The following is a 12654-nucleotide window of genomic DNA, read 5'->3' as shown; positions in this document are numbered from 1 at the left end:
TAAGGCCCTCTTGTGACAAAGGTCTATGTCTCAATTTTTTTCTGCTGCCAGTATTTTTGAAGAGAAGCCAAAAAATTGCTATTGGTTTGGTAATACAACTTAACCAACAATGCACAATTCTTCAATATAAATCTTATGATGAATTTCTGTGCTGATTCTGTTATCATTTTTCTTATAGCTCTTCCATGGGAACTCAGAGGTTTGCATAGTCTTTTAATAATATAATTGCATAATCATAAATTTGCATTATTGCATAATCATATAATTGCCTAATCTTTGCATAACCATTTCTCTTGATGGCATACTTTATGAAATGAATTTTTTTTTCATGTCATTCCTTTCCAAGTTCCTTTTTTATTGTATACAGCTGAAACATGCTTTTTTATTGTATAAACTAAAACTAAAAAACTATTATTTTTAGGCTACCCGAATAACTAAATTCATCTACCATGCATTGTGTAATATGTTCATAAATTGTGTATGTTCTATGGTTGATTTGTCTGTTTTGCTGGACGAAAAATCCCAGTTTCCATGGGGAAAGCCTTGCTATCTACCCCTAAGACCGATTAATTCAGCCATGGAGTAAAAAAGCTCATAAAGGTTCCTCGTATCATTGACGGGATTTGAACCTGGGCCTTTTCCACCTGGTGTGGGGAGGACAGTGATGATACCACTGTGCTACCCGCACAGACAGTTTTTTTATTATTATATACAACTGAAATCTGCTTTTTTATTGCATTGAGTTGAAATTTTATTCTAAATTTCAGTTCTGTGCAATCAACCATTTTCCCTCTGTAACAGTGGTATCAAACTCAGAAAGGCAGATGGTATGCCTATGCAGTTCTCAGGAGCTATAGGGATGCACAAATGGTTCTCAGGGGGCTTGTGGACTGCACTAGTGTGCAAACAGCATAACAATGGCATTACTCAGAAAAATATATTAAATATTTACACATATTCCCCTTGCATAAATATACAAAATCTCACAACCTTCAATATTTATGAAGGTCAGTATAAGTTATGAATTTAATTTAAATTTTGTATTAGTGTATCTCCTTTAAGTATCACCATTTAATATTATTTTCCTATAGATTTAACACTTAACCAATGAAAGCTGAAACCCTTGGATAGCCACATAACAAATGTCTAAGGAAAGCCCATTGGCTGCCAGTTTGACATGCCTGATCTACAGGCTTTCAGAGTGACTCAGTTAACCATAACTGCCATTTATAAGTTTAAATTAAAATGATAATCTTATAAAACTTATTGGCCACAGCTGACTGTTTCTTCAAGCACATACAAACTGATGGAAGTAGAAATAGCAGTTTACCTGCTCAGCAGCAAAGAATCTTCCTTGATACTTATTGACTACTGTATAGCTTGAAGTTTCACGATCCTCAAACCAAGCAACTGGTGTAAGGAAGTCACGTGGATTAGCTAAGCCATTTGCTCCTAAATGCAAAAAAGAAATAAAAATATAATGTGATTTGAAAAGGATATTATGCAGAATATTATAATTAGTAAATAAAATGTTGACTTTATGTGAGATATTTATTTACTTTTATGTGAGAAAATTAATTTATTGGAATGTTGCAGTACGAAATTACAAAATTCCAATGCTGAAGGCACTGTTAAGTAGTTGCAATATTTTATTTACTTATTAAAATAAAACAACAATAAAATCATAATATAAATTTTATCTATTTTAGAATAAATAGAATAGAACAGAATAGAAAATAATAATAAAAATAAAGTTCTACTTTTTATTATATATATAATACAGATATAATACAGAAAAACAAAAACCTTCCATCAGTTTGTGAGAAATTTAGAAAGAACCTTCCCAATTTAATTATTATATTTTTGGACCATAAAATGCACTCTTTTCCCTGAAAAATGTTGCCTAAAATTCCCCTGTGTCTTGTGGTCCAAAGATATATGGTCATGTTTTTATCTTTAGCCTTGAATAGAGACAGTATGGTCAAAATGTCCAGGTGGCCTTCCTAAAAAAAGTTAGCTCTTTTATTCCATGACCATTTCAGATAACACATGAAAGATGGAGAAAAAAGGGTGGTTGTTGAATTAAAATAGAGTTAGCTGTAATTCCAGGTCTTAGCCAGCTGCAATCATTGGGCATCTCAACAGTCAAACTCTAAAATACTGATTCATGACAAATGAACTAAATGGATGAAGACACCACATTATGATTTGACACCAACAGGAAAAATGAAACAAACAACCATTTTACAGGTGTGCAAATTTGTGAAAAACTAGAAATGCATGCAATAAAATATTCTTTCCCAAAATTTACCTTCCAAATGTGGGTAAGTCTTATCTGAAAAAAACAGTACCTATCGATATTCTTGAAGATTAACACAACTTGAAATTGAACTTGAACCAAACCTGAAGTTTAACACAAAGATTTCAGTATAATCCTTCTCTTTTCTTTATATCAAATTGTCTGTACATTGTGCATCTTAATTTCTCTAAATCTAAGATACAACTGTGTTGTAACAGATAAATCTGCCAAGTATGGCTCCCATTTATGCAGGTCTATGAAAGATGTGAAACTTTCTTGTAGAGTTAATGAATTTGATATTACTGTAGAATTCACATTTATTAGATTTTTGCAGAATCAAGATTTGAAATTAGTGCATTTATTTTTATTTTTTTTTTTTAATAAAAAATAATTCAGAGATGCAGTTAAAGTCTTACTGAACTTTACATTCAAATAATTCTGGATATCTTTTGTGATTTTATTGGTTGTATTTATTGTTGGTTTCACAAAGTATTAACATTGCAGGTCATTAATGTTAATAGCTGTTATGGGCTAGGGAAGTTCCGATGAAGTGTAAAAAGCTGATGATAAATAGGGCATATTTGGTCCCTATATTGACCCATGCTACTGATACATGGAGGATGAATAAAAAAGATTCTAGCAGAGTCCAAGCAATGAAGATGTTAAGTACTATGCTACTAAAATTACAAGATATAAAGAATGAATTTGGAAATAGAAAGTAGTAGTAGTAGTGGCATGTGATGCAAGAAAGCAAGTGTATGAGCTTATGCAGCATCAGCCAAAAAAAAAAGAAAAAAAAAAATACAAAACAATTCCCTCTAAATGTTTGTCCAGTTCCTCCTTAAATTTATTTAACCTATCAACTTCCACAGCTTCCTCTGTCTTCTCCCACTCAACCATCTTTTATTCATTGTAGCAACTTGCCCTTAATACCATTCTGCTCCAATTTGTACAGTAGTCTTCCATGCAAAACAGTGTCAAAAGCTTTCCTGAAATCCAAGTATATGATATCAAAATTATTTTTTGCATCCAGTTCCTTTGTAACCACATCATAATATCTAATCAAATTTGTCAGACAAGACTTTCCCTTAACAAACCCATGCTGTGTCTGAATTATTGCTGCAGTCTTGTCTAGATGATCCTGCAATGCATCTTTAACCAGTGACTCCATTATTTTACCCGGAACAGAAGTTAAACTAACTGGTCTGTAATTACTCGTGTCACCCTTTGATCCCCCCCCCTTTGTGAACTGGGGATACATTTGCACATCTCCAGTCCGTGGGGACCTCCCCTGAGTCCACGGATGCTCTCATAATTATGGCTAAGGGTTTGCTTACTTCCTTTGCCACCTCCTTTAATATAACTGGATAGATCCCATCCACCCCAGTGCCTTTCTTATTTACTTCAACATTGTTTAACTTTGTTCAACATTGTTTAACTTCAACAATTTCTCCTTCACTTTGCTCACTTTCAAAAGTGTGAGGAAGAAGATGATTACATCACATTCATGATGGTTTGGACACATGAAGAAAATGAACTTGGACAGATTAACAAGAAGAATATTTTTAAATGAAAATCAACAAGAGGCAGACCCAGAAATAGGTGGAGAAATCAGGGAACTGGGTTGAAGAAAATGATAGAAGACAAGATCTGGGAAGACGGAAAAAGATGGAAGGCTTTGACTCACCTGACCCAACCTTAGGTTGGAACAGTGATGAAGATGAATTTTTTTTTTTTTTTTTTTAATACCCACCAACTTTTGACTTTCAAAAAGCTGGAGATTTGGTAATTATCAGAAGGATAAAAGCAGCAATTATTTTAAAATCTAGTCTTTGGACATGAAATTAAATTTCATCAAAATCACATGTTTTACATATTAAAATACTGCCACAGAATTGTTTGCCTGTACAGTATGCCTTCAAAAATTAGCTTACCTAGGATTTTTCTGTTTGAAGAATTCTGTTTGGATTGTCTATTTGACAATGCAAACAAAAACAATAATACTGATGTCCAGGCTTGGCTATCAATAGCATTTCCAAAGGTTCAGCAGTGTGTGGTTCCCCCTCCCCAGATGAATATCCTCTCAGTGCTAAGTTTGAGAGGATATTCAGCCAGGTTGATTTCTAATTACTGATTTTTGCAGTATCAGTGCATGATACTACAAAAATCAATTCCTTCATCTATTTCTTTATCTTCAAAGATACTAAGAAATCCTGTTAAAGTGTCCACAAAAAATTTCAAATTTGAAAATAATGTACAGGTAGTTCTCGAATTTATGAGTTAATTTGTTCCTAGTACATGCTCGTAAAGCGAAAACTCGTAAAGTGGGAATTTATTTCCCATAGACATAAGGTTAGAAATAGGGGTTACATTCTCAACAATGAAATTAGTTAGCTAATTAGTTTATATTTTAAACAATGATTGATTTAGCGAAAGAAATGCAAACATAGCCTGTAAAATCAAGCAAATTATAATAATAGAGAAAGTATTTACAACTTACAAATGTTAAAGAATGTTTATTCTTCATCATCATCGACTAAATGCACACTCGTTGATCACTCATTATTGGCTCGGCACTCGTTGGTTTGTTGCACAAGGAGTTGTCTTCTTCAGAAATGTTTCAAGAGGCGTTTGTTTTGAATATAATCTTCTCTTTTAATTATAAATTTCACGATTGCATGCATAAGCATTTTTTAACGGCACACACAAATTGCAACTAACATGATTTGCGTGGAGTAACACGTTTATGAAGCTTAAAAAAAGAATGAAGAGAAGATTCTGAAAATTTATTTATGTTTTTTATACGATTGAAGATTCCAGTAAAGGGGAACACATTTCACCATAATAGTGTAAAAAACCACACAATTCCAGCTATCAGTATTTTCACAGCAAGAAGATCGAGTTTATAACTGATTGCAGTAACAGAAAAGCCCAATAAACAGGAAAGTGCAAATTGTTTTTATTGTTTTATGGTCGTGACCTCCAGAAATGTGATTTAGAAAAACATCACAAAGGCGTTTAAAATTGATTCTTATAACAGAACATATGACCCAGGGGCTCACATCTGGTGAGTATGGGCTTGGCACACCCAGGATCCTGAGCTGGACATCATCATTCTTCTCCTTCTTGGTGATTCCCTTCTACTTCTGACTCTTGTTCTCTCTCTTTCTCTCTCTCTCTCTCACAGTAATTCAGAAATTTTTTTTTTTTTGGCTGATGCTTCCTTGCTTCCTTCCTCATGCTTCCTTGCACCATATAGCTAATAATAATAATAATATGATAACGATGAAAGTGTAGTGCATTTTAGTGATTTGAATTGGTAACTAATACAATTTACAAACCACGCTCACGCCCTTTTATATGGCCTTAAGGTCATGCTTGTGACCTTAAAAATGACATTTTAGAGAGATAAGCTTAGTTATACAAGAAAATTTCAACTTCCGAGATCTTGAAACGAATTACCAAAAAACAATGTGCTATTGGGTTCACATTACAATATTTTAATGATATGATGGTGTCTCTGGAACTGATTAATATCGTAAAGCAGGGTACATTGTATTGCACAGCTACACACTTTGAAATGCAGTATTTATGAATGTTTAACATTCATTTTTTGCAATTAATGTTCATATTTTCGATTTTGTTGATACTTGATACTTGGAGGGAAAAAACTCGAAACCCGGGAACTCGTAAAGCAAAAACTCGTAAAGAGAGAACTGCCTGTACTGCCAATTGATGAAGTTTGTTCTACCTTGACTTTTATAAGAATGTGATTTTTTAATAATAACTTGTGTGCTGTGCAGTCATATGCAGCAATAAAGGAAGCACAACCTTGGAAGCAGAAATGCCTATAAATAAGTCAGAATCATTCTTCTGATTCTGTCTACTTTGGTAATCCACTTCCAAAATGGTAGTGGAAAATTTAGCAACTCTTAAGATATCAAATTTACATATCACATTCTTCAACATATCAATAAGTAGTAACTTCAGTAAATGGATATGAGGTAAGTCATACTGAAGAGCTATATTCAGATTTTAATGCATTGGCATAACATTTAAAAGAAATATGAAAATAATTTTATTCAAGCCAGAAGAAAGGAACATAAACATACTTTCTGCATGAGTGAGGCTATATGACTAAAGTTATCAACCCTTTGGCCTGTGTATGACTGCTTTCACCAGAATTTTTATTATACAGAAGTTCTTTTCCCTTAAGTTGATTTGTCTTATTTCAAAACTTCTTCTTTTGGACCATGAATTGGCTTTGGACATGGATAAGTGGCATTCACTAGTGATCTTGTACTTCTCACTTGGTCACTTTAAAAAGTGTTCACATAGCTTTTCTATCACTTCTAACCTCTTCTTCATATAGACTTGTCAGAGGTTACTATTGTTCTACCAATCTAGTTAAACATTTATCCAAGATGATCAATACACACATTTCAAAATCTTTTTTTTACTTCAGTGGCATGCATCCATTGAAATTGTTTAAAATCTATCTCTTTCATTTTAGCATTTCTTTCTAGGCAATAAATGTCCATCAAATATTCTTTCACAGGAAAGCATGCAGCTTCCTTTTTTTAAATTCAGTAAGATGAAAAGGGTAGCCAATTACCAACAAGTGCTCAATCTCCTCTTTTAACACTCTTGCTATTCTGTTTTTTAGGATACCATAACATGCACATTATCAACACTAAGCGCCAGACAGTTTTTTGAAGGAATCTAATCTGACATTCTTTTGGGTTGTTCAGAAGATCCCCAAATGTTATGCACTTCTAACTGATACTAGCACGAAGAGCAAGCTGCTTTCAATTTGTCTTTTTATTATTAAAGGTCAGAACAATGAAATATGGCCTTAAATCACTTTGATACAGCTTCGAAAAACTTTGATTAATGCCATCTATAGCAATCAAAAATGCCACATTTTTCAAAGCAATGACTACCTCTTCTTTCTCTCACTGTGCAATTTCATTAACAATGCCATGCCTGCTGTTTTTATTCTTTCACATCCATATTTTATAGTGATTTCAAGATCAGAAAACATTTATGAACATGTCTGCATTAGCATAACTCAGAGGAAGATTATGTTCTATGATAATCATGTAAATAAACATTCAACACATATATTTTGCAGTATATTTTTCAATTTGAAAAGTGCATATTGCTGTCATACTTATTTGTCTGTAAAATGGCTGATCATATTGCACTTCCTGCCATTTAAAATTGAAAAATCACATCTACATATAGTGCATTACTTTTATCAAATTTTACAATACATGGAAAGTCTTGCATAATGTCTAAAAAAATTGTCATATTTCTTTGAAATCTTAATGAAGGATATTGTTAATTAGCTTTGAAACATTAAAAAAATTGTATGAGACCAACGCTACATATAACAGACAGCAGGAGAAAGTATTTCCCATGTTTCACATAATTTATGCAATTGCAAACTACACATCTGATGATTAATTTAATAACAAAAATAAGCAGATATTCACAGAATTTTAAATTGTTTTAAAAAATGAAGACAAGAATTTATAGTTTAAAAGTTGAAGCCATAAGAATTTAGAACAGTTTTAAAAAGTGAATCCAAGTGAAAACAATAGTTTTATTTTATTTTTTTGAGAAGATAGTGAGATGAAGAAGGGGCCAAAATGAGTCAATTGAGTCCATGTCATAAATCCAGAGAGATGGCAAGTATGTGCATTCCACTGTATTTGCAGTAAACAAAACTTTCTTTCCCAATTCAAGTCAGAAATTCTTCACAGGAAATTTGTTCCACTTCTTACGATAGCACTTTTTACAATAGTACAATACAGAACTCTACCAATCTTCAAACCCCCAACCCAATAACACAAGTTCATCCAACTCCACTTCTCACCCCCATTATTTAAATCCCTTCTCAGTAACTCAACAGTTAAATGTACCACCCTCTAGTTAGCCTCATTAGTAAAATACTCTTTTTCAGCAATCCACTATCACAAATCTGTGACCAGCTTGCCATAGTGTCTAAGAAATGCAGCCGGGCCACTAGAATTTTATAGCTCAAAGTATGGATACTAAACTATCAGAAGCATTCTGTAATGGAATGAATCTTATGAGAAAAATAGCAAAGGATTACAGTCCAACCAATCATATCTGGCTGTCATTAGGTTAGCAGTAAAGCTAAACTTAATTGGAGAGCAATCCACAATTAGTTTTATCACAGGTCTTTTTTTTTTCTTCTTTGACACATAGAGATGTATGTGTTTCAACCAATTTAAATGCTGTATGAAAGGTAGAACACTACCCTGTGTGAATTAAAATTTATTTAATGGAAGTTGTTGCTTTTTAAGTACAGGCAGAATAATAGTATTGTAAATAAACATCAGTAAAATGTCAATGGCATTACCATTCAGCATTTAATCATGACTCACACCAGAGAAACAAAGCAAAAGGCTCAAATTAATGGGAGTGCTGTGGCTCAGGGGAGAATTGAGGAGGGGAGGGAAGTTCTCCTCTGATCACAGCCTTTTGAAAGGCACTGCTTGTTTGATGTTTGTGGACAATCAGGAATGGGACATGACATTGCCAAGGGGAATGTCTTTGTGTGTGCGAGATGTAAGGAGTGTGAGGAAATCGGGCACCAACTCAGCATTGTTATGGACCTATATAAGAGCTTGAAGGACAGAGTGGATGCGCTCAAAGGATTTAAATTGAGGGCCCATCAAGCTCTCAGCTGCCCACATCGATGCCAGAGCTTGCACTTGAACATCACGCAACACAGCAGCAGAATACGCTGGTCCCAAAGGAACTAGTTGTTGTCGGTGACTCTATTGTCAGGGAAACAGGGAACATATTGTGCAAAAAGGATAGGTGGAACAGGACCAGGGTATGTCTGCCAGGAGCAAAGGTTGGTGACATTGTAGAGCAGATATCATCTTTTAAGGGCGCAAAAGGTGATATTGTTATTCATGTTGGCACTAATGGTTGGTTGATATGTTGTTTAGTGGCACAAGGGCTGCTAAGGCTATATTGTGCCTGATTCTAGTCGGTAGTGCAATTACCAGTTAAAATCTGTAAAATAATCCCGTCTACTTTAAGAAATAAAAGAACTCAGCTAGATTTGCATTGTCTCCAATCAGATGGGGTAATGTCAAAGGTTCTTGCAGATGTGAAAGCGATTTGAAAATTTTGTTTCGATAATTATTATAATGATTGCAATTTATTAGAATATGCCTCACCATAAGTGTAGTCTGAAAAAATGTACAAATAGGCAGATCTTCCCCCTTGAGTGGATAAATATGGGTTAGATACGTATGCCCAATACGCATCCTAGCCAGGATCACCTCCTCTTGCCTATTTGATCGCATGCTTGATAACCACAACTTAGGTTCCTGTTTAAATTGAAGCAATTTATTGCTGCACTGAGCCAGCAAGATTTGCAACCATTGCTCTTCACACACACGTTTTTTATGATTGATTTGTAGTCTGTATATGACACTTGGTAATTAGGAGATCTTGCAGTGATTGGATGTTTAGCGACTTGATCTGCATATTCATTTCCTTTGATGCCTACATGACCTGGTACGCAACAGAAAGTGACTGACTGGTTTACAGCTTGTAACACAATAATCTGTGATCTAATTTGCTTCAAGATGGGGTGGATTGGTTTGGGTGGATTTTTCAATGATTTTATTGCACTCAGAGAATCAGAGTAGATCATAATTTGCTTCCTGGACAGATTAATCACGTGATCCAGAGCTATTTTAATTGCCCACAGTTCAGCAGAATAGATGCTGCATTCCTTTGGAAGGCACACAGAAGTAGAAAAGATAGAAGAAACTGCTGCTTCGCTAACTGTCGTACTTGTTTTTGAGCCATCGGTATATATTTGAAAACAACGAGAATTTTCTGCTACATGTGCAGCATGGAGTTTCCTGATGGTAAGGTCTGCTGCTTGCTTTTTCCCCCATTGTTGGAATGAGAAATCACAGACCAGTGTATAATCAGACCACGGAGGGTCATGAATGCTCATTTCCTGAAAGATATTACCCATGTCTAGATTCTAACATTGTGTTAACTGTAGCAACCTTATCCCAATAGGCTTGTACTCATTAGGTTTATTTTGATAAAATGTGGTCCATTGGGGCTCAAATAAGTATGGTGAGATAGGAAGAAAGGTTCCCTATTACTGCATAGTTGAGGATCAATATTTTCCTCAGAAGATGGAGTGGAGGTTCGTGTGCATCTATATATAGACTCTGTACAGGGGGATGTTCTGAATGCTTCTAAAGCAGTTCTTAGGGCACTGTGACGGATAGTGTTTAGCCGAGTTAGTGCACTTTTCCTGGCAGAGTCATAGATTGGAGCTCCGTAATCCAAGCGAGATCGGATTAATACCCGATATAGCCAAAGTAGAGTGTATCGGTCAGCACCCCACGTCAACGAAGATAGTACTCTGCGGATATTTCATTTTTTCAAGCAAATGGGTCTCAGATATGTGATGTGTTGTAAGAAGTTTAATTTATTGTCCAGGATTAGGCCAAGAAATCTGATACTATTGGAAAGAGGTATGGTGAAATTTTTAAGATGTAGCTCAGGCTCAGGGTGGATCTTACGTTTTTTACAGAAATGAATACAGTTAGATTTTTGTGCTGATAAGCGGTAGCCATTGTGAGACATCCACAGCTCAATTTTGTTAATTGAGATCTTAAGCTGTCTCTCAATAGAATTCATAGTATTTCCTTGGCACGAAATCATGAGATCATCTGAACAGTGATATAATTCTACTGTGCTTGGAATATCATGGATGATATTGTTTATTCTTATTTAAAATAGTGTAGGACTCAAGACAGATCCTTGAGGGACCCCCTCCTCCTGTATATGAATTCTAGAAAGAGCATTTAGATGACTAACCTGAAAGGTTCTGCCCTGGAGAAAGCTCTGAATAAACAAAGGAAGCCTGCCCCGTAGACCAAAGGTGTAAAATACCGAAACACCATGTTGTATCAAAGGCCTTTTCTAAATCGAAACTTACCATAACGAGGTGGTCATTTCTGACAAAAGCGTTTCTGATATTTGATTCTGCTTTAGTCATCATATCTAATGCAGATCTATTTTGCCGAAAGCCATACTGATTTTTTATGTAAGATGTTATGTGACTCAAGAAACCAGGTGAGGTGCTTGAGAACCATTTCTCCAGTGTTTTCCCCAAACAACTAGTTAAGAAAATTGGACGATAATTTCCTGGATTAGAGAGGTCTTTTCCTGGTTTAGGGATGGATAATACAAGTGAATGTCTCCAAGAGCAAGGAACATGTTCCTCAAAAATTCTGTTAAAAAATATTAAAAGAATTTGTAAAGCAGTATCATTCAAGTGTTTTAGCATAATATAAAATATACCATCAGGGAAAGTTGCACTACTGGGTGCTCTGTTAAGAGTATCCGTTAACTTGTATATAGTAAAAGGCTGATTATATGGAAGAGACAGACTGGTGTTGAAATTTAACTTATACCTTTCTGCTACCACTTTAATTTGTTGGAATGAAGCATCATATGAATTTGCTGCTGAAATTTTTGCAAAGGCTTTAGCAAAAACGTTTGCTATGTCTTTGGGGAAAGACAGTTCCTGTCCATTACAGATCAATATTGGAGAGTTGGCACTAATGATATTAAGAGTAGGAGACCAGCAGAATTAATTAACAAGTACAGGTCAATGTTGAAAAAAACGCAGTGAGTTAGGGTTGAATTTGAAAGTGTCTGCAATTCTGCCCACACACGATAGGAGGGAGTATATGATGAGAGGCTTGTCAATCAATTCAGCCTTGGAGAGAATGTGCAAGGCTCAAGGGGTAGAATTTTTCTCAGCCTGGTCTATGCTTGTTAACAGGAGAGTTTGTTTGTTTGTTATTTGGTTTTTAGGAGCATTAGCAACTAAGGCCATATTGCTCTGGGGATATGCGGTGGTCATTCCCGCGGTCCAAGTAAATACTGACCTTACTGCATCCTCCGTATTTGGTGGTCATGGGCTTGAACCCCGTCTAATCAAGAAGCGTATGCTACACACTGCTGCTCCTGCCCACCTGGCTACAGAGGTGCCACTAACAGAAGACTCTGCTTCTACAGGGATGAGATACACTTAAATAGAAAGAGTACAAGAATATTTCTGATGCTATCGAGCCAGAGTTAGGTGGGTCGGAAAACTGCTAGCTGGATGAACACGTGGACTAATAGATTAACAGTAGCTGATGGTAGAGGTGGACACGATTCTTGCACTGCTTCTATTGAAATGAGCAGCAGCAGCATGGAAAACAATGTGTAGAGAATTCCAGAGACTGCTGCGGGTCATTGCAGTCCAAGTAAACATGTGGACT

General features: G+C 35.3%; 1 protein-coding gene across 3 annotated transcripts in view; it reads right to left on the bottom strand.

The window, feature by feature from the left end:
* Positions 1 to 12654, bottom strand: part of hgo (homogentisate 1,2-dioxygenase) — a 431143-nt gene that overhangs the window by 122475 nt on the left and 296014 nt on the right. For all 3 annotated transcript variants that reach the window (XM_090379845.1, XM_090379846.1, XM_090379847.1), the window contains one exon: positions 1331 to 1452. In XM_090379845.1, the coding sequence (XP_090235971.1) occupies positions 1331 to 1452 (122 nt within the window). The remainder of the gene's footprint in view (positions 1 to 1330; positions 1453 to 12654) is intronic.

This window comes from Mastigoproctus giganteus, chromosome 8 (genome assembly GCF_048544385.1).
Source record: "Mastigoproctus giganteus isolate SK-2022 chromosome 8, ASM4854438v1, whole genome shotgun sequence".
Taxonomy (NCBI): Eukaryota; Metazoa; Arthropoda; class Arachnida; order Uropygi; family Thelyphonidae; genus Mastigoproctus; species Mastigoproctus giganteus.
The sequence above is the reverse complement of the archived record's forward strand: the minus strand, read 5'-3'. Positions and strand labels throughout refer to the sequence as shown.